At 36.6% G+C, this 22,682-nt stretch overlaps 1 protein-coding gene across 3 annotated transcripts in view; it reads left to right on the top strand.

Moving 5' to 3' along the window:
- Nucleotides 1-171: 171 nt before the first annotated feature.
- SETD2 (SET domain containing 2, histone lysine methyltransferase) overlaps nt 172-22,682 on the top strand; it is a 138,564-nt gene continuing 116,053 nt past the window's right edge. Inside the window, exon 1 of one of the 3 annotated variants that reach the window (XM_044682253.1) lies at nt 172-220. Coding sequence is in view for 1 of the 3 variants with exons in the window: in XM_044682189.1 (XP_044538124.1) it covers nt 369-418 (50 nt within the window). In the remaining 2 variants the exon portion in view is untranslated. Of the gene's footprint in view, nt 221-327; nt 419-22,682 lie in introns of those variants that run through there. The other 2 variants (XM_044682189.1, XM_044682329.1) reach the window with 2 other exon arrangements.

Below are 22,682 nucleotides of genomic sequence, written 5' to 3'. Positions count from 1 at the left end.
CGCCGCCGCCGTTATCCACCTCAGACGCGGACCGGGCGGCGGAGGGGGGTGGGGAGGAGTGGAGCAGTACGTCCAGGCCTAGGGTCGGGTGAGGCCTTCTCGGGGCCGGACAACTCGGGGCCAGGGCGGAGGGCGGGGGGGGGGGGAGTGAGCGCTCTCCGTGACTGGGCGCCGGCGGGGCGCGGGCCCGCTTCTCAGTGGAGCTGGCTGTGTGGTGGCGGTGAGAGTAACGGGGCCTGGGAGGCCGCCGAGCGCGCTCACGGGGGAGTGGGAGAGAGTGGGAGAGGGTGGGGTGCAGAGCCACGGGCCTACGGGGTCTGCGTCGCGCGTCGCGCATCACGGCGTTAGCCGAACCGGCTGTGAGGGAAATGAGTTGGGACGGAGGGCCCTGGAGAGGTGGCGGCGCGAGCAGTTGGAGGTGCGCGCGGCGGTTTGCCGCTGCAGGGGGCTGGGGGAGGGGAAAGGGAGGGCAGGGCCGCGGGTGCCTCGCGCCGGAGCTCGTGCGGGGCGGTGCGGGAACAGTTGGAAGCCTCAGGGAAGGTTAGAGGAGTGAGGTGGGGGGAGGGGGAGCGGGCGCTGAATACCGGGCTCCGAAGCCCGACCTGGGCCCCTGGGCGAAGAGCAGTCAGGACTCTTCCTTCTATTCCTCACCTTCGTTCCTTCTACCTCCACCCCGATCACCTCTGTCTGCCTCTTTTGAGGTGTCTTGCCCATCAGGCTTCTCCTCCCCGGCGGCGTCGGAGAAAGAGACGCAGGCAAGAGCTAGGCCGCAAAGCCCCGGTCTCGGGTTGAATCTGAGGCCGGAGGGCGGCTCCTTCAGCCAAGGCATCTAAAGTTGCCTGCGGGAACCACTTCACTTAGTAAATTGTGTTGGGGTTCCCACTTTCACCTATGCCCTATATCTGTCCTTGGGCAATGTCTCATCCATGGTTAGTTTTTTTCTTAAATTCTTTAAATCATATTTCTTCAGAAGACTTATCTTTTACCATCAGGCCTGATAATGAAATGTTTCTAAGTTTGTTTTGCTTATGAGAAATGAAGCGTAGTGTAGAATTACAGTGCATTTGGGGAAAATTTACAGGCTTCCTTTTTCAGTCTGTTTCTGAAAATACACCTGTTAACATTTCTCTTGGGAGAACTTTGTTCTTAACTTGAAAGAAGGGAGACACACCGTTGAATATTAAACAATAGTCAAAAAATTGAAAGATAGCTTTATCCCGAATTGTATCTTTACACTGTGCCCTTTAATACTGACCTGATCAAGGTGTACCCTTTCCCTTTTCAGAAGACTGGTCTCCCCAGACCGTCTTTAGGACTGACTAGTTTTTTTTTGTTTTTAAAAGCCTGCTTTGTGCTCCTGTTCTAGCTTTAGAATTCTATATGCAAGTCATTTTGAAAGTATTAAAATGTTTCAGACATCACTGAGGATTATTATACTGACTTGATTTCTTTCTTTCTTTCTTTTTTTTTTTTTTTTTTTGCTATTAGTTACTTTTCAACATACAAAAATGAGAAGCTCTGAGAGCCTAGGGAATATAGACAAAAAAGATAGATTTGGAAGGAGCATACATTCTAGTTTGAGGGATAAAATGAACTCAAGTAAATTCAAAGTAATTTTAAGAAGGGAAAGAGTGCTTATAAGGGAATTTGGGGGGAAATCAGGAAAGCTTCAAGTAGGATATTACACCTGATCAGTGCTTTGAATCTGACTTTTTAAAAGGTTAGGAAGGAGTGCATACCAAAGATGGACTACAAAAGTACAGAGATACCAGGAGATGGAATAGAATGTAATGGATGGGACAGTTAGCAAGCCTATTTAAGTGACATGGTTAGGACTTGAAGGGATATAAGGGTGGGTGTTGTAATATGAAACTATTGGAAAAGTAAGAAGGAACCAGACCTTAGAAGCCTTTAACTACCAGGCTAAGTTTGTATTGCATCTTTGGGGCAACAGAATCCCCATTGAGGTTATTTTTGAAACTTCCTTGCAATCTTTTCTCCAGTTGTCTAATACTTAACTTACAGCCTCTGTGAATACAACAGGTAATGAAAATAAATGTTAGATGATGCCAAGGCATCATTCCTGAGAACAGATCCGTTGATGTCATAGTGGCTCCCTATTGCCTCTAGTAATAAAATATAAATTCCTCTAAAAACTAAATAGCTTTTAAAGTGTTTCACAGTGACCCAAACTCAGTTTTCCAGCTGTCTTAGTGGTTTGTGTGCTGAACTTGGAGTCAGGAAGACCTGAGTTCAAGTTCTGGCTCTTATGACTGGGTAAGTTACTTAACTTCTCTCAGTCTGTTTTCTTATCACTAAAAAGTGTTTAATGATAGTTAACATCTTCCCTTCCCCTTTAGAGAGTTGTTGTGAGGAACAAACAAGATAACTTGTACAAACATTACATATTTGCAAATATTAAACACTATATGCATGCTAACTATTAAGTAAAGTTCAAGAACATGTATTAAGCATCTTCTATCTTGGGCTCCTTGATAAGCTCTGGGAATACAATAACAGGTAAAAACAGTGCCACTGTTCTCAAGGAACTCACCAAATGGATGATGCTCTCTCGCCACATGCCTTCTCTCTGTTTCTTACTTATAGCATTCCATCTCCAATCTCTGACTTTGTTTTGATTGACTAGCTAGACAGCTAGGTGATACAGGGGATAGAGCAAAAGGCCTTGAGGCAGGAAGACTTGGTTTCAAATTTGGCCTCAGATGCTTACTGTGTGATTTAAGCTCTGTCATTTAACCTCTTAAATCACTTAACCTCTGCCTTAATTTCCTTATCTGTAAAATGGTAATGGCACCTATCTCACAGGATTGTTGGGAAGATCAAATGAGATATTTGTAAAACTTTTAACACAATGTCTGGCACATAATATAAGTTTAAATGCTTGTTTTCTTTTTGTTCCCCCCCACCCTCTTTCATGGACTTGTTCCTTTCCTTCATGTCTCTTAATTTCCACACATATCCCAACTACTAGTGTCATCCATCCATCCTTAACTACCTTGGGCTTATTTATATTTACTCTTGAAAAAAATTCTGCATATATATTTCCCTGTTAGAATTTAAGCCACTTATGAGTAGAGATTGTTTCATTCTTTGTATTTGTATTTCTAAAATCTAGTAGAGTGTCTAGAACATTGAGGCTTAATACATGTTAGTTAATTGATTGGATATTGGTGGGCCAATTCAGAATAAAAAATAAATGTTAGTCCTGCCCCTCTTTAAACATCCACACTTAGATATTTAAACAATGTAAGAAAATTATGTCAACAAAGATTTTCTTCATTATACTCAGAAACATCTTTAGCCTAAATAATTTTGGTGTGATTTGTTTAACTGGGCACAGTATAGGTGTTTAATAAATGTTTATTTACTGAACTTTTAAGATAGCACAGAACCCCATTATTGTGCCATATTTGGCCAGGTTTCAATGTAGATAGCAATATATAATCTTAAGCTGTGGTCTGGTAGAAAGTATTTCTTAGTTTTACTCAAGCAAAAATTTGGGATTCAAATTATTAAGGCTGGAGGGGAAACATTTTGTGGTGTCTTTTTCAGTTGGTGGTCCAGCAGGATTAAGGGCCATTGAGCATGAACCTGCATGGTGTTTTGAGGGGAGTATACTTTTCAGAGGGTTCAGAAAAACTGGGAAATGCAGACTTGACCTTAGCCAACTTCATGTCTGTCCCTTTGGTACTGCTACTCTTTCCCTTAATAGCCTCCTCAAAACATTTGGGCCAAGGAACATTATTGTGTTTGCTGTGTATATGGTATATATACTGGGGATTCAAGGCATTTCTTTTAAAGAACTTATTTTCTAGTTGAGATAGCAATAAATCAACAAACATTTATTAGCTACTGTGGAGGAGAGGTGCTACATTCTGAGGATAAGAAGACAAAACTGAACTTTTCCTTCCTTCCAGGAGCTTGCACTTACTTCAGTGGGAAATACATCATTTACCCAATTTATTTATATATGTATATATTTCACACACACATATACACACATATATATAAGACCATGTGTTAGTGTGTATATGTATATATACATATACATACAGTAAGACATACTGTATTTAAGGGAGAGAACATTCAGTATTTAAGGGGAAGAGTTTCCAACCAAGATGTTAGGGAAAGCTTAATGGAAGAGGTGAGATTTGAACAGGGGTCTTGATTGAAGCGTAGGTATGATTTGGTGGAAGGAGTGGAGGAAGCTTTTGTAAACAAGTACCTTTTTTAAACCTCAAAATTGATAGAGAATGTCATGTTGCCTTGTAAATAATATTCCTGTAAGAAGTTGTTACAAGAAAGGAGAAACTGAAGCACACAAAAGTTATTTATTTAGGAGAACATTTGGTGACTGAACTTTCTGTGTCCACTTGAATAAATTAGGCTGTAGACTTCCCTTGTTTAAAATCATCTGAAACAGTAATTTTGTTTCAGGTCAAAAGCTACACTCACTTGAAATTTATCTTTTACATCAGGAAAAGCAAAGAAGATGGTCAACCTATCATAATCCATATGTTTATAATGCATAAAGAAAATCTTAATTATTATACAAGATATTTAAAAAACATAAAAGTTCCCAGGTCTTATTCAATGTTGTTTCTAAAATGTAGCTGATTGTTATGATAAATATAAACTAAAAACAAGCCATGCTCTCCAAAGGAGAATTATTTATATTTAATGCTATGAAGGAAGATTGCTTCCTCCAATTATGGTACCCTCTACAGGGCAAAGAAAATTTCTGCTGACTTATAATGGAGTTTTCTTGAGTGTATATTAATTATTATATTTCATAGACTCCTATATGTCAGAGTTGCAAGGTGCCATATTCTAAACTCTCTTACAAGTCCAAAGAGATAAGTTGCTTGATCACAAACCTATCTGATTTAAAATATTTTCTAAGATGTTGCATTTATCATGCCACTGGCTCAGAAATTCTTGTATATTTTTTAGATTCACTTACTGTCTGTTGCAGTAAAATCTTTTTTGATTGATCATTACTTCAGTGTTTAGTCCAGTTAATGCATTGTAAGTTCAGGTGGATGCTTGGGCTATGTGTGAATAATTCTTGTGGACATTATTAATATTTTCTACCCTAACCTCTTATTTAAGGAATCCGCCTTTCCTTTCCCCTAAATGAAAAGATCATCAAAGTGCAGGAATTTGTGTCCCAGTGGTTTTGAGGAATGACAAGTGCTAGCATTGAGCAGAGATAACTTTTCATTTTCAAAGACTACCATCTTTTCTTCTCCCCTCCCCAACTCCAGAGGGGAAAAAAACCCAAACCCCTCCCCTCCAAAACATCTCAAATCCTTGAAGATGGGTTGGCTTGTTTGAGATCAGTTCAGCCAATGCATCTCTCACTTAGTTCATGTACTCATATATTCCATTAAGAGCTGATTTTTTTAATCTATTGATTGCAATTTTAGTTTATTACAAACTTGGATGGTAGAGTATTTGTCCATTACATTTGAGATTTTATGTATTTATATATGGAGTAGATAAAGTAGTAATTTTGCTAGAACATGCTTAGGGATGTAATGTAATGATTGAAAAAGTAGTTTTCTTAGAAAATCATCAACTTAAACTTTGTTGCATCCTGTAAACCTCTTAAAATTGCCAACTAGAAAATATAATTATGATGTCCACTATTCAATTTGGTTAAATTTATCACATTTGAAACACAAACTTAGAGAATTTATGATTTTTTTTCAGTTCCTAGAAATTTTATTCTTGGGGAGGGTGAATTTGGCTCCCTCTTTTACAATGAAATATAAACTCCCGTTTGCCATTTAAAGCCCATCATAACCTGCTTCAATCCACCTTTCCAGCCTCATTACAAATTACTTCCTTTATGAATTGTGCAGATTAACCAAACTGGCCTTGTACATGGAACATCATCTCCTATCTCCATGCTTTAACATTTGGCTGTTCCCTATGCCAGGAATACATGCGTCCTCCTCCTTACCTATTTGTCAGTCTTTATAAGTTTGTTTTCTTCAAGGCTCAATTCAAGGACCATCTTCCATATGAAGCTTCTCCTAATACACCTTTCCCCACAATCAAATATACTTATTTACTCTCTTGTCTAGAGTATAAGGTCTTCCAACAGGAGGTTTTGTTTTATTTTTGACTTTGTATTCTCAGGCAGTTAATGTATGCTTGTGGGTTGAGTAAGAAACTTAGTTTTTTTCAGTCTAAAGTCAAACTATTTTATTAGGATTGATTGAAGATGAACTTATTTAATTTACCATATTAGTAGAAGTATGAAGTTGGTCATTTTGGGTCATTGTTCTTTTTCAGCTTAAATAAGCTTAAGTTAATTTATTTTGTGTTCATTTGGCCACATGTTGGATTTTGGTAGGTAAAATACTGTTAACTTTGGACATACTTGACTTTTTTTTTCCTGTCCTGATCTTTTGAAGAGAGTAATGTTACTGACATTGAATACTTACAAGATTAGAATATCCTGGAGAACATATTTAACCACATCCATTCAAAATATGGAAAGGTATTCCCCCAATCATATTACTATTCAGATGGAGAGGCAGTAATGAAACTTAAAAAAACCTATTTTGTTTTATACTTGCATCTTTCTTTGAGAACTCCTTCCTCATTAGAGAGGCTAATGTTGATTGGTCTCATGGAAAATGAAATTGGTCGGTAGAAGGTGGCACTTGGCTGTGGACCCCGCCATATAATTTTTTTATTGGATCTGTCATTGTTAATCTTTCTAAAGATTCTTTAGGTCTTTTTGTTTGTTTGTTTTGTTATTTTAAACCCTTACCTTGTGTATTGGCTCCAAGGCTGAAGAGTGGTAAGGGTAGGCAATGGGGGTCAAGTGACTTACCCAGGGTCACACAGCTAGGAAGTGTCTGAGGCCAGATTTGAACCTAGGACCTCTGTCTCTAGGCCTGGCTCTCAATCCACTGAGCAACCCAGCTGCCCCCTTCTTTAGTTTTTCTAGGTAGGTGTTTAAAAAAAAATTTTTTTTGCTATATTCTTATAAATTCTTTCATTAAGAAATTTGTAGGGAAAAAATCTTCAAATAATGCTTTATCATATAACTAGTATTTATAAAGCACTTTAAGGTTTGCAATGGATTTTACATGTTATTTCATTTGGTCTTTACATAAACCTTTTAAGGGTAGGTGCTATTTATTATCTCTTATTTTAGAGATGAGGAAACTAAACCCGAGAGAAGTTAAGTGACTTGGCCAAGATATTGAAACTAGTATCTGAGGCAGGATTTGAATTCCTGTCTTTCTGACTCTAAGACTTTATCCACTGTGCCATCTAGCTATTTCTATTAAAAATTTATAAGCTTTCTTTAAATAGTTTAATACAAAGCCATTCTGATAACATTTAGTTCCGATTCAATTTGTCTCATTGGTTAATTGTTTGGACCAAATACTCTTGTACAATCTTTTAAGTACTAAAAAAACTGATAGTTGTATTATACAGACTTGAATATATAACAGTTGACTAAGTATTTTTTCCTGTTTTTAATTTAAACAAGTACCACAACAGTAATAGCTATCATTAGTAGATTTTACCTCTATTTAGGTCCAAGGATATTTATGTGCTGAGGGGCCCCACAGAAAGGGCCCCCATAGTAAGAGGTCACTCAGTTTTAGGTTCTTATTCTGTAGGCCCTGTGGATAAAAAGAAAAGCCCAAAACAGTTCCTCCCCACAAGGAGCTTACATGGAGGGGGTCAACATATATAAATTAGAACATTACAAGATAAAAACAAGTGGAAGGTGTAACCTTAGAGGGATCTCACTAGCAGCTTGGGAGGTACTTGGATCTTAAATGAGCAAGTTCTTGCCTATGTAAAATGGAGAGTTTTAATAAAAAGATTGTTTTCTGGTTTTATTGTAGATTTGAAGGGACTGGTGATCATGCCTTGGGAATTGATCTTGTAGTTGAGCTAATAGAAGAAAATCTTTAAAGAAAACTGCATGAAAAAATACTCTAATATCTGATTTAGATAATTTATTATAGCTAATTTATCAAATGGTGTAAGAAGTTCCCTTTTTCAGCTACATTATTGAACCCTTCTTTTTTTTAAAAACGTTTATTAATATTCATTTTTAACATGGTTACATGATTCATGCTCCTACTTTCCCCGTCACCCCCCGCACTCCCCTCACCCATGGCCGATGCACATTTCCACTAGTTTTGTCATGTGTCCTTGATCAAGACCTATTTCCAAATTGTTGGTAGTTGCATTGGTGTGGTAGTTTCGAGTCCACACCCTCAATCATGTCCACCCCGACCCATGCGTTCAAGCAGTTGTTTTTCTTATGTTTCTTCTCCTGCAGTCCTTCCTCTGGATGTGGGTAGCGTTCTTTACCATAGATCCCTCAGAATTGTCCTGGGTCATTGTGAACCCTTCATTTTTAAAAGCCTAATCTAATCTAATAGATGTTCTCAGTTTTTGCAAATGTGTGGTCCCCATATTTTGTGTTCAGTCATCTAGAAACAAAGTAGTGGAACAAAGCTCTAAAAGGAAACTAGAACCAACTGAAATTTATGTAATTCAGATTTGAGTTTAAAAAAGAATGAAACTTTTTGATGTGTTGTATTTATAAGGTGACGCATATCAACAACAACAGTAAAAACAATTGGTGGTTAATGAGAAGACTTTGTAACATGAAGGGGAGATCAGAGAAATCGATTAGGACCTTTTGTAGCATGTTAGTGCTAAAAACATTTCTCTTAGTTATTCTTTTGGAGAGGTCAGTGAAGAGCAGACAGGAATTCAGGTAATTGATAGATTAATTTAAATGGTAGAGTACAAGGGCTTAGCCAGTGAAGATTGAGTCACACTCTAGAACTCTTTTCTAGCTTTAAAAATCTTAAGTACTCTGAATCCTGGAACATAAGATGGCAGGGGTTCAGGGATAGGTAGAGTGGAGCTAGAGCTTTGGCTTTTTATGTGACTTCCTGCTCTTTCCCTTTGTCCAGTCAAGTCAACAAAGCATTTATTAAGCATATGCTATGTGCCAGGCACTGTACTAAGTACTAGAGATACAGGGAAAGGCAAAGGACAGTTCCTACTTTCATGGATGTCACAGTCTAAGGGGGAAGAAAACATGCAAACTGGGTACAAACTGTATATGTCAGTGATGGGCAAACTATGGCCCCTGAAATGCTCTATCCTGCAGCGTGACATTATTCCTAATCTGAAGAATACAATGAGTAGGATACAGTATAATGAAACTTCGAAAGAGTTGCCTTAGAAACAGACTGACAGATGAGCATTTCCTTTCTCCTTTGACCCCCCTCTTTAAAAAGTCTGCCCATCACTGGTATATGTAATGTCTATTTATATATGTATACTTGATAAATTGGAGATAATCTACAGAGGGAAGTTAATAGGACTGAAGTACCTGGAAAGGCTTCTTATAGAGGGTAGGAAGCCATCTCTGTACAAATTCCATTAAACAGCAGTATTCCTTTGCTTTTGTTAAAGTCTTATAAAAGTTAACTCACTAACCTTGCCTGGACAAGTAACTGCCCAGTTTAAAGCTCTGACATCCTTTCTATTCCTTGCTTTGAAATAAATCAGGGAAAACTCATATATGAATATTTTTTTTTTAATTTTTTTTTTAATTTTTTAAACCCTTAACTTCTGTGTATTGACTTATAAGTGGAAGAGTGGTAAGGGTGGGCAATGGGGGTCAAGTGACTTGCCCAGGGTCACACAGCTGGGAAGTGTCTGAGGCCGGATTTGAACCTAGGACCTCCCGTCTCTAGGCCTGGCTCTCAATCCACTGAGCTACCCAGCTGCCCTTATACATGAATATTATTGATGCACCAACTTGACATATTGGTCAAGAAAAAATGTTGATGCCATTAAACTGTGAGACTGTGTTTTAGCTGAACTGCTGCTTTTCATGTCTCTTAGAGGCAAATGCACCAGGTTTTTAATTTAAATCATTTAAACATTATTATAAGGTTACACTTAAGGCATCCATTATTGCTAATTATGTTTTTTATTTGCTCTTGCTGTTTTAGAAAAAGCTATTACTGAGACTTGAGCTCTTGGTTATCTACACTAAATGAAGTAGAACTCTGCAACAGCTATATAGTTAAAAAAAAAAAGTCATTTATTTCACCCATTTGTTGTTTAACTATACCCTCTGCTACACTCCCTTGCTCTCAGCATTTGAGACGGAAGACAAACATTTTTCCCTGTTTAAATCCTCAATGTTTCTAGCTAAGACTTAAGTTGAAATTTATTTTGTCCTTGTCAAAAGAGACAGCTGGCTTAGAAAGAGGGATAAGGAGAAAATGCTACTTTTCTAGCAGCTGACAGGCATCCCCCTCTTTCCCCTCCCCCCTCCCCCATGTTTTACTTCTATATCCCTTGAGTATGTTTCTTAACTGCCTGACAACCACTACCATATATGTTGTCTCTCCCTTGAGAATGTGAATTTCTTGAGCTCCATTTATGTGTATCATTGAAAGACTGCACAATTTCTGGCACTTTGTTGTTTAGTCATTTTCAGTCATTCATGTCCAACTCTTTGTGACCCCTTTTAGGGGTTTTCTTGGCAAAAGTACTGAGTGGTTTGCCATTTTCTTCTCCTGTTAATTTTACAGATGAGGAAACTGAGACAAATTAAAATGTTCATTCAGGCCTCTTTACCTACTAACATCTTTTGTTTCCTTATCTGTTTATGGGTTTAGCTTTATCTCCCTGGTTTAAGGGGTAAGGGAAGCACTTATAAAAAGTGATGCCCTGCATAAATAATAGTTTATTGGAATACAAAGCTATTGCTTTTCTCAATGTTTTATCAAAATTGTAGGTGCAATGTCAGCTGCTGCAGCTTTTTTTCTTTTGGGGTCAGATACCCAAAAATGAAATATCTGAAAATTGGAAGAAATTTTTAAATGTCAACTTCAGACTATTGATGAAGAACTTGTTTCACTTTGTTCCAGCAACACACAGGCAACATTAAAATGCCAAATCTCTTGTTTCGTGTTACTCTTTTCAAAAGTACTAAGGATTGCTGAAAAGAGGTAGAAAATTTGAAAGCTGCCAATTTTCTTAAAATTTCATATATTATGTCTCTTGTTTATAGATCTCCTGCAACTTCTCATAATTGTCCCCCTGTCCCTTCAGAGAACCATCTCTTATAAAGAGTGATATACAATATTCAATGTAGTCTCTCTCCCCTACAAAGAAGAGGGGATGTGCTTTCTATCTTCTTTTGGGGACAACATTGGTTATTATAATTTCACAGCTTTCATTCTCAGTTACTTTGTTTTAGTTATTTCCACTTAATTATTTTAATCATTGTGTATATGATTTTCCTGGTTCTTTACTTTGTATCAGTTTATATGTCTTCCCCATGCTTGTCTGTATGATTTCCTTTAGCATGTTAATATTCTATTACATTCTTATAAGCCCTCAAAGATAAACAAAGATTGTCTAAAATGGTGGTATATGCTTGACATCCTCTCTTTACCTTTCATCTTCTATAATTGACCTGGAATGTTGTATGTGTCTTTTTCTCCTCTTCCCCTTTAAAAACATACTTGCATATGGCTAATGGTAATTGTTTTCATAGAATTCACCATCTAATAAGATATTGTAAATGCAAATGGGATGCCTACTTTATTTCAGATCTAGGGTAAGAGAAGACCTTGAATGCAACAATTTTTTAGTGTCTTCATTATTACTATTAATTTGAAATACTAGGGAAGAGAAGTGGTGATAGTGAATGTCTGGTCATCTCACTTAGGCCCTGAAATGTTAAGCAGTTTTTTTTTTCCTAATCTGTTTTGATTGCCTACTGTGGATATTCTTGGACATATATAATCTACTCTACTCCCTATGTACTAAACCTGAGCTACGTTACTTTTCTGGCTTATATTTGCCTTGAGTCAAGAGAGGTAATTAAAAGTTGCTTTTAAAGGCATCAGTTTTTCTTCCTGTGCTTTATTGATGGGAAAATAATAAGCAATATTCATTAAACTTTTTGTTGGCTAAGATTTTGATGTTAATTCAACAAGTTTTAAGCACCAGCAATGTGCCTATCACTATATATAATATGTTTAGATACAGAGAAGATGGATATGAGTCACAGTGAGTCGCATTTTTTTCCAGAGGAGATGAGGTAGATGACTTAGCCTGATGACCAAGGTATGGGCTTAAATATCCCCTATCTAGTGTCTTGGGCAGTCTTCTGAGCCTCAGTTTCTTCCCTGCCTACTTTATCCACATATCAACTCAGTATATTAAAGTTCTATACAAGTATGTGGTCATTTGTTATTTGTTGTATAATTATAATGTAATTATGTGGCTCATAACCTCAAAGATCTAAAAATGTAATTCACTTAGTATAAAGTGTATTTTTTAAAGGGGACTAATAATAATAGACTCAGCAAAAAGAGGACCTTTCTGTTTTGAATATATTCTGTGAGTTCTAGTTTGAACTTTTAAAATATGAATTGTTTTGCTTTTTCTGAATTTTGCAGAAGTGAAAATTATTTTATCTTTAAGGTAACTTTTTAGGGGAAAGACAAGCATATGTTTTTTTTTGTTGTTTTATATATATATATATATATATATATATATATTTTATTTTAAACCCTTAACTTCTGTGCATTGACTCATAGGTGGAAGGGTGGTAAGGACAGGCAATGGGGGTCAAGTGACTTGCCCAGGGTCACACAGCTGGGAAGTATCTGAGGCCGAATTTGAACCTAGGACCTCCCATCTCTAGGCCTGGCTCTCAATCCACTGAGCTACCCAGCTGCCCCAAGCATATGTTTTTAAAAGACTAGTTATTTATAGGTAGCAACTATATTTAAACCATGACTGGAATTGGGATATAATTATTACTGAATTTGTTCAGTATGAATTTTTCTCTTTAGTTTTGTATATTATATAATATAGTTGGTTCATGATCATCCTTGTATGATTTCTCTTTATATCAAAAATATGTTTACTCTTGTCATCAAGGTTTTTTCTGGGTTAATCCTCAACCACTCCAGAGCATGAGTGCAGGCAATTTTAATATTTTTTACTACAAAACCTAATTTTAAACCTCAGTATTGCGGTTGGATTACAAAGTCATATAGTTTTTGAATAAATAAGGTTTTATTTGATACAACTTATGGTTTTAGACATTGTTTTATCAATTTTTTTCAACAAAGGTTCTTAAAAATATATTTTTAGGGGGCATCTGGGTAGCTCAGTGGATTGAGAGCCAGGCCTAGAGACGGGAGGTCCTAGGTTCAAATCTGGCCTCAGATACTTCCCAACTGTGTGACCCTGGGCAAGTCACTTGACCCCCATTGCCTGCCCTTACCACTCTTCCACCTATAAGTCAATACACAGAAGTTAAGGGTTTAAAAAAATATATATTTTTTTAAAAACATTCACAAGACAGATAAATTTAATGTGTGAATATAAATTGTTCTCTTCCCCTCCCCAGCAAGCCATTACTTTAATGAAAAATCTAAAAAAAAATTGAAGTCAGTAATTCAACAAAACTTAACCCACATTAGCTAGGTCTGACAGTAGATGCAATGTTCTCCACCTGTGTAAGTCTTCTACTTGTGCAAGACAAGAAAGATAATATATTTTCTTAACTCTTCTCTGGATGAGTTTAATCATTATTAACAGTTTTCAGTGTTTAGTTATTCCATTTACATTGTTGTATTCCTTTACACTATATATTTTAAGGGAATGATTCATTTGTAGTTAAAAAATTATTCTGAAAATACCCCAGATAGGTTTATTTCACCTTTGTTTGCCAGAGTTAAGACAAAAGATATGAAGTATTTGGATAACAAATCATCTTTAAGTCAGGTTTATTTGAAGAATTTTAATGTTAATTTTTTCACCACTAAAAAGAACTTTTTGATTCTTATAAAAGTTTTTTCTGGTTGAATGGGTTTTGTGTGCATTTAGTTATCCTTAATGAAAACAAAAGGGCAGATTTTGTGTAGCAAACCAAACCTTCAGTTATTTTCAGAATTATAAACAATCTAAAAAACCCTTCTGTGTGGTCTTGATAAAGCATTATTTTACAGATCTGCTTTAACATGCTTGCCTTTGCATCAGTTGATCTTAATAAGAGTTCATGGTGAACCACATGAATGAAACAGGGATTGCCTTCTTCAAGATTTCTTAGGCATAAAAGAGGGACTTAATGAAAACTAATGAGAATGCACTAGAAAGCCATTATGGAAGGTTTTCTGATAGCTGGCAAATTTTTCCAGATAACAAATATTAATTATATTGTATTTATAGCATTAAGCTCCAGAATGTTTCTTGGACATTCAAAAAGTGATTCACTAAATAATGTATGTATATTCAGAAAACCAAGTGGATAAGGAATGTATATTATCCATGTTATAACAAGAATTTATATGGGTATTTGGTGTATGTGCATGTATCTTTTATACAGATGCATCGTTTAGGCAAGGTAAACAGCCAGAATGTTGTGTTTTGGAAAATATTTTTTAAATGGAGGAAGATCTTTAGTTATTGGACTAGATCTTCTGTAGGAGATTTATGAAATCATGGAGAAAAACTGAGTTGGAAGAAATTATGTGGAAAAGATTCCCATGTCACAAAGGTTGTTTTGTTCTGAAAAATCTGCTAATAACACCCTGATAAAATCTAGGATAATTTGTTTAGCATTTAAGGCTCTGCATAATCTGGCCCAAGTCTTAATACCTTTCCAGATTTATTCCATGTTTCTCATGTGTTCTATATTCCAGGCAAACTGGTTTATTTGTTTAATGTAAACAGTAATTCCATCTCTCTTTCATAAGCCTAGAATTTACTCCCTCCTCAACTCTTTGGATGCTTAGTTCTGCTGCGTCAGACCTTTCTTATTCCGGGCTCTTCACATTCTGATATTACTTAGTATTTAATTATGTACATGTATTTTCTCCAGTAGAATTAAGCTCTTTAAGGAGACTCTATTTCTTACTTGTTTTGTATCTCCAGAGCCTATGCTGTGCCTTGAATATAATAGATATTTAAATTATTGAATTATAGTTGACTCATGGACTCCACTGAATTCAAATGAAAGACTTTAGATATCTTTCTTCAGCCAGTATGTATAATTGGATAGGACTCCATATTCAGGTTTAAAAAATAGTTTTAGTAATATAAATCCTAATCTTTACTTTCAAGTAAAAATTCAATATACGATTTCAGTCATCACTATGAAAAAAAATTTGAGAGTTTTCTTGGTTACCAACATTTTCTTCTTTCCATTTTATAGTCTGGAAAAGATCAGCTTTTTTGGTTTCCTCCATTTAGGGAAAATTAGGCCAAAAGAGTAAAAATGGTTTCTTTGCCTGCTAAGGAAATGGTTTATTTTAAAATCCCTTTTAAAAATTCTTTTGTCTCTGATCTAGGTACTTAAGTGATATTTGCTAGATTACTGATAGAACTTTATTTGAACTCTCACCAACTAAAAAGTACTTATCTTAATCACAGAGGTTTATCATGGTTTGTCCTGGCCAAAGAAAGATTTGTTTAAGGCAATATAAAACCATAGTATTTTACTTCTTTAACCATCTTTTTTACGTCTTTTAGTTGACTAATGAAGCCAACAGAGGGCTGAAGTCATAAAACTGGTTAATGCTAATAAAAAGTGGTACTATCATAGCTCACATTTAAGTAACTTAAAACAGTACCATACAACCCTCAAAGGTAGGTAGTTGTGTTATCTCCATTTTACTCTGAGGAAACAAGCTTTTTTTTTTTTTTTTTTTAAACCCTTAACTTCTGTGTATTGGCTCCTAGGTGGAAGAGTGGTAAGGTTGGGCAAGGGGGGTCAAGTGACTTGTACAGGGTCACGCAGCTGGGAAGCGTCTGAGGCTGGATTTGAACCTAGGACCTCCCTTCTCTAGGCCTGACTCTCAATCCACTGAGTTACTCAGCTGCCCTGAAACAAGCTTTTAAAAAGGAATTTATCAGGGACCACACACCATATTAAGAGTAAGAACAGATGCATTAAATTCCAGGTCTTCTGACTTGAAGTACATTGTCTTTCCACCTTACCAAAAGTGTTCCATTATCATAGTTGTTTTCATACAGGAATGTGTAATATATGCATATGTCTCAGTTAGTTTTAGTGAAACTATTAAGGATTGACTGATGTTGTATATTGAGATAATTGGCAAGAAAATGACCTGTAGATGGCGCTTTCCTCTCTGGGTTTTCATGACACTATTCTCCTTACCTGACCTCTGCTTTTCAAGTCTCCTCTGCTCCTTTATTATCACACTTCCCTGACTGTACATGTTCCCTAAGGTTCTGGCATGGGCTGCCTTCTCTTCTCCCTCTATATTCTCTTTCAGGAACCTAAATAGCTTCCATGCATGTGTGTAAATGGAATTAGCTCACCCTCATTCATTCTTTAGACTTTAGCCCTCAGGAATAATGTCACCCCACCCAAACTAGAATTAAGTGGGGAGGGGGAGTTCTGTGACCCACATGTGATAGATAAGTGACAAATCAAAAATAAGGGACTGCCCCCCCCCCCCCCCCCCGGCAGTCCAAAACAGTGTTGAGGTTGTCATTTGTCCATGTGAAACTGGATGTGGACACAGGAAGTGATAAAAACTGCCATCTTTTAAATACGATGATAACTTCCTATCAGGGGCTTTTCAAGTTTTGAACTTGGCATTGAAGGAGCTTGGGTGAGACGTCAGACTGCTTCCCTTTGAATTGTCACATGGCTCTAGTCTCAAGAAGGCCTTTTAGAGGAGGCATTGTGGCTAGAAGCCTTGTTTAATTAACCTCTGTGTCCCTCTGCTGAGGCCTCTGAAGCCTCCCTGGTATGGGCCTCCGGCCAAGGCCAGAGTTTTTCTCTCTCATTTTCCCCACTTTCAACCTTCCTAATTGTAAATAAACCACCATAAAAGTCATCCTGACTTGAGCCTCTTATTTTGGAATCGAGTAATTGATCCCTGTCGACCAAACTTTAAATATCCAGTCCAACCATAATCTTCACATTTTTCCCTATTACACATGTAACTATCATTTCTTTGTAGATGATTCCCAGTTCTACAAAGCTACCCCTGGCTCTCCCCTGGGCTTCCCCTGTTGCCAGTTGTATAATATAAACTCAGTGTCTGGACATAATCTCAACTCAACATGTCTAAAATAGAACTTAACCAACTCCTGTCTTATAAACTTCTCCATTTCTGTCGAAGACACTGCCATTCTTCATATCTCATAATTTTGGCACCATCATTGTGTTTCTTACACCACTTATCCAGTTAATGCTGAATCATACCATTTTTGTCTTCATAAAATCTCATGCAGCTAGTTCCTTCTATTTATTCACATAGTTACCACCATAGTTCAGACTTTCATGATGAGTTTACATCTAGATTATTTCGGTAGCCTCCTAATCAAGCTCCGACCTTCAGATTTTTCACTATTTTACAACAGTGCCACAACAATTTTCCTTAAGCACAGATCTAACTATACAACTACTATTCAGTCAGTTCCACTGGCATCTTACTACCTTTAGCATAAATCAAAACTCCTCTATTTTTTTAAAAGGAAATCTATATGTGACATATCCCCAATTTACCTTTCTGGCCTCATTCAGCATTAACTGCTTCTCTTGCACTCTATCATCCAATCAAATTGACCTGCTCTCTTGTTACTTGGCACTCCCATCTCATGTCTCAGAATGCACTCCTGCTTCATGTCTGCCTCATAGTATTCCTCTCTTTAAGATACAGTTCAAACATCTTTTGCATGAAGCCATTTCTAATCTCCCTAAATGTCAGTGCTCTCCCACCAGTAGTACATTTAATTCTGTGTGTATACACACATATAGTCATTAGTTTTTATGTGGTATTTGTTTTCATATTCTCACTTTCATTAGACTGTAAACTCATTATGAGTAGTTTTGTTTTTTTTTTGATTCTTTGGACTTGTATTCCCAGTACCTAGCACAGTGCCTGCCATTTAACAAATAGATGCTTAACAAATACTCAGTTGACAACAAAGCAAAAGAATTCTTGGCAAATGCTGTCTTTGGTTCTAAATTATTTCCCTTAATAGGTCTTATCTTTTTTTTAAAGCACTTCAATTTAAAGGCTACTGGCTACTGGAGGTAATATTTAACAAGTAAATCCATTAGAAGATTGGAAACCTTAATCTGCATTAAAAAGTTCATAGGTTATGTTGGAAACCTTCAGGAACCAGCCTTTCCTAATATAAAGCAGAAGTTTTTATCTTAATTGGAACAGCAGAAGTTTCTATCTAAATTGGAACAGAACTTGCAGCAGGGAGTAATCCCAGTTGAAGTTCATGCCCCAGTCAAATGGCAATGTATGTAACTTGTTTTTTATTGAAAAGTAAAGTTAAAAGATTGGGAGATTCCTTCCAGGATTTTGAGGAACATCATTTTTACTTTATTTTTCAGTTTCTACAGTTTTGCTCTTCCTTTACTCATATCACTTACATAGTTCAGAGCTGAAATGTCTAAAAGAAAACATTAAGGGGAGCTACTGGCTTATTTAGTCTGGAAAGAATAAACTTAATTTGTATATATGTATATTTTAAGATATTATCAGAAGAGGGGTGAGAACTAGGTAATTAGGGTTAAGTGATTTGCCCAGGGTCACACAAGTAGGAAGTATCTAAGGTCAGATTTGAACCCAGGTCCTTCTGATTCCAGACGTGGCACTCTTATCCACAGAGTGACCTAGTAGCACCTCAAGGAAGACTCTTAAGGAGATTATAAATGATAACTTTTAGGTCCGCAGAATCTTGTTATAAAATTCTCACAATTCACTAGTATTTGCCGACTTGAACTTTTCATTAAAATACCTTTGCTCTTCATAAAACCATACTATGAAGAGTCATTACTTTATTGTCGAAACATATATGCCTTCCTTTTTTTTTTTTTTTTTTTAAAAAACCATTACTTTCCGTCTTGGAGTTAATGCTGTATATTGGCTCCAAGGCAGAAGAGTGGCAAAGGGTAGGCAATGGGGGTTAAGTGATTTGCCCAGGGTCACACAGCTGGGAAGTGTCTGAGGCCAGACTTGAACCTAGGACCTCCCATTTCTTGGCCTGGTTCTCAGTCCACTGAGCCACTTAGCTGCCCCCATGCTTTGCTTTTAAAGATGATAAATTCCTGGAGATTTGACTCAGGTTTCTAATTCTAATTCTGTGAATGGCATAGGTATCATTCACTTTTAGGAATTATAAATCATTTTATGATATTGAAAATCTACATCCAGGTGAGATTATAGAATGGATATAAGATTTAACAAAACTAAAGAATAAAAAATATGTTGCTTTCCATGCCTACTTTGGGCCTTTCATAATAAAAATTATATTTATATATATATTTTATATATTATATATGTGTGTATTTATTTGTGTGAGTATACAGTACAAGTATATGTATATTATATTCCCCATATATTTAAACATTTATTGTAACAAGTCTTTTAGAAAGAAAAATCAGAAAAACTAAACATGTTTGACATAATTATGCAGAGTTCCACACTTAGTTTTCCATACCTGTGAAGAAGGGAGATCTCATTTCTTTGGTATTCTGACACTTCAATAGTGTTCAATAGTGTATTTTAAACATTATTGTAGTTACTATGCTTGGTTTTCCTTATTTCACTTTACATTAGTATAAGTCTTCTCATGCTTTGCTTACTGTTCATAATCATCTTATAGTACAGTAATAGACCATTGGCAGTTACAAATATTGTGTTATAGTTTGGTGTATACAAGAACTTTTAAAAATCATATCATTTGTATGACTAGTAGATATGTGATGTTGTGGATATATTAATCTCTTAGCTAAATTCTATATTGTTTTCCAGAATAGTTCAACCAGTTGATAGCTTCATCAATAGTGTATTAATGTGACTGGCTTTCTGTGATCTCTCCAACTTTGATTACTTCCCATTTCTCATTCCCATTTCCATTTATCTTTGCCAGTTTACTTATTTACTCTTAAGAGAGAATTTCAGGGATTGTTTTGATTTGCATTTCTCTTTTCAGTATTTTTTAGAGTAGTGGTTGACAAACTATGGCTCACAGACCTAATCCCAACCAACTACCTATTTTTGCTGGCTCACAAGCTGACACTGAAAATGGTTTTCACTTTTTAAATAAAATTTTATCAGAATCATCCCATTATAGTAATTTTCTTTCAAAAGTTTTATAGTTTTTGTAGGAGAGGTTGACCAACATGATTTAAGATTAAATTATTTGGTATCCATTAAATTATTTGGTATCCAGTTCATTCTAAATCTTTTATTCAATTAATTGAATGTAATTTTTGGATGAAGATGTTTTTAATTTTTTTGTATTTTATAAAGTTTTTATGCCCAGGCACATTGTCATTTTTTGAGAAACTACTATGCATAGCTGAAGAAATAAATATGTATACTCATTTCTGTTCTAACACATCTAACTTTTAAGAGATTCTCAACTCCTCCACATAAATTTTTCCCATTCAGGTCCCAAACTCTCTTTTGATTAGAATTGTTTAGGTCTGAGGAGGTATATAGAGGTTCCCCCACTATTAAAGTTTTGCAGAACCTTTCTTTCAAGTAATTAAATCTTATCCCCATTAAGCATAGGGCTGTTTTCTGTTTTCTTTGGATCTAGCCTTATTGTTCCTTTATCTAAGATTGATGCCCTGTTGTTTTTTAAAGTTTTAACTAGAAGCATAAAAGATTTTGCTCCAGGACTGATTTTAATATGACTGTTAAAGGTGTTACTTTTGTGTATATCTCTCTTTAACCTACCTTTGGATGCATTTTAAGTGAGGTTCATGTTTTAGCCCAATCCTTCTTCCTTTTCTTCCATATTTGTGTAGTTCTTTTATTTTACTTATCCCAAATTCCTTTTCAGTTTTCTTTTTTCCCTTGAGATTATTAAGTATAACAAAGTTACTCCTAGGCCTTTGGCTTATTTATTCTCTCTGTGACTTGTGAAGACATTAGGATTCTGAGTGGTATAGATAGACTCTTCCTCAGAACTTTGTGTTTTTGACTATTAGAAGACTTTTTTTTTTAACTCTTTTTTTTTAAACTTACTTCCTGAATTGGGACTTAAATATTTTAGGGCCAGGCTGTGTGCAACTGAAGGGAGTGCTAGGGATTTTTATAGTTCTGATTTGTTTTCTCTGGGGTCTTGTTTTCTGATTATAAGTGCTGTGATCTTCAAGGGACATCAGGGTAGCTCAGGTTACTGAACTGCAAACTTTCAGCAGGCACAAACTGGTCTCATCATTTGCCCTTCTGGATCTGAGCCTTGCAGCCTCTCAACCTAGTTTGGAATGGACAGTGCTATTGGCTTGACCTCTGTTTGGAGTTCCATTATATAGTCACTGGCCCCAGCTCTGGAAATGAGAGGCTTTGCAGGATTAGAGTGATAGCTGTAGGCCGCCAATACATAGTCCTCAACCTTATTCTAGGCACGTGGAGTCTGAAGGACAAAGTTGAAGGCTTACTTGGAGTGTCTGTCCTCAGATTCTGGGATCTTTCTCTGAGGTCATAAAAATTAGGCTTGAAAAATGACCTACTGTGCTTTTTCTTTGGGTTTCTTGATTCCTTCTTGATTGATAGTCTTCTTTGACTTTTATTGGAATACTTGTTTTACAGAGCTAGGCTATACTGCCTCCATTTACTGTACCCTTTTTGCCATTTTCCTTTACAAGCATTTAAGTGCTTGCCTATAATTTAGGAATTATAGACAAATGAAACAGTTGTTATCTTTTTTTTTTTTTTTTTAAACCCTAACCTTCCATCCTGGAGTCAATACCAGTGTATTGACTCCAGGGCAGAAGAGTGGTAAAGGGATAGGCAATGGGGGTTAAGTGATTTGCCCAGGGTCACACAGCTAGGTCAGATTTGAACTGAGTCAGTCTCTAGGCCTGGCTATCAATCCACTGAGCCACTCAGCTGCCCCTGAAACAGTTGTTATCTTGAAACTTCTTATTCTTTTTTTGTGGGGGGGTGTTTTTGGGTGGGAGTGGGGTGGGATGAGGAGAGTGAGAAATTAAATAGATAAAAAGTAATGAGGAGAGGTTATTAGCTGGGAAAATCATGAAAGGCTTCATATAGAAGATATATCTTGAGCTGAATCTTAAAGAACTAATAGTCTAGGACAGCGATGGTGAACTTTTTAGAAACTGAGTGCCCAAACTGCAGCCCTCATGCTGAATGTGAGCCCTCCACCTTACTTCAGAGGAAGTGCTCCCATTGGGCTGTTGGACAGAGGGGCCTATGAAGTGAGAAATATCTTCAGGTGCACATGGAAAGGGGGAAGGGAGTAGCCCCCTCCAGCACGCATACCATAGGTTCATGAACACAGGTCTAGGAGGTAAGGGCCGGGGAGTATATTCAGATTGTAGAACAGCTTGTGTAAAGACTTTGAAGGTAGGTGGCATCCATGTTTGAGGAACAACAAGGAAATTTATATTATATTATAATCCTGTAATTATAGGATCTATCTATGGAGTATAGGAGATCTATAGATAGGATTATAGGATATCTGTGGATTATAGAAGATGTTAAAGAGGCGTAATGGTTTGATAAGACTAGAAAGGGTGATTGGAGCCAGACTGAAGGGTTTTAAATGTAAGCTTGTGTTAAGATTTTTAAAAGTTAAATTAA

The sequence above is a fragment of the Gracilinanus agilis genome, chromosome 1 (assembly GCF_016433145.1).
Source record: "Gracilinanus agilis isolate LMUSP501 chromosome 1, AgileGrace, whole genome shotgun sequence".
Taxonomy (NCBI): Eukaryota; Metazoa; Chordata; class Mammalia; order Didelphimorphia; family Didelphidae; genus Gracilinanus; species Gracilinanus agilis.
This window is presented reverse-complemented; position numbering and strand designations above follow the sequence as displayed.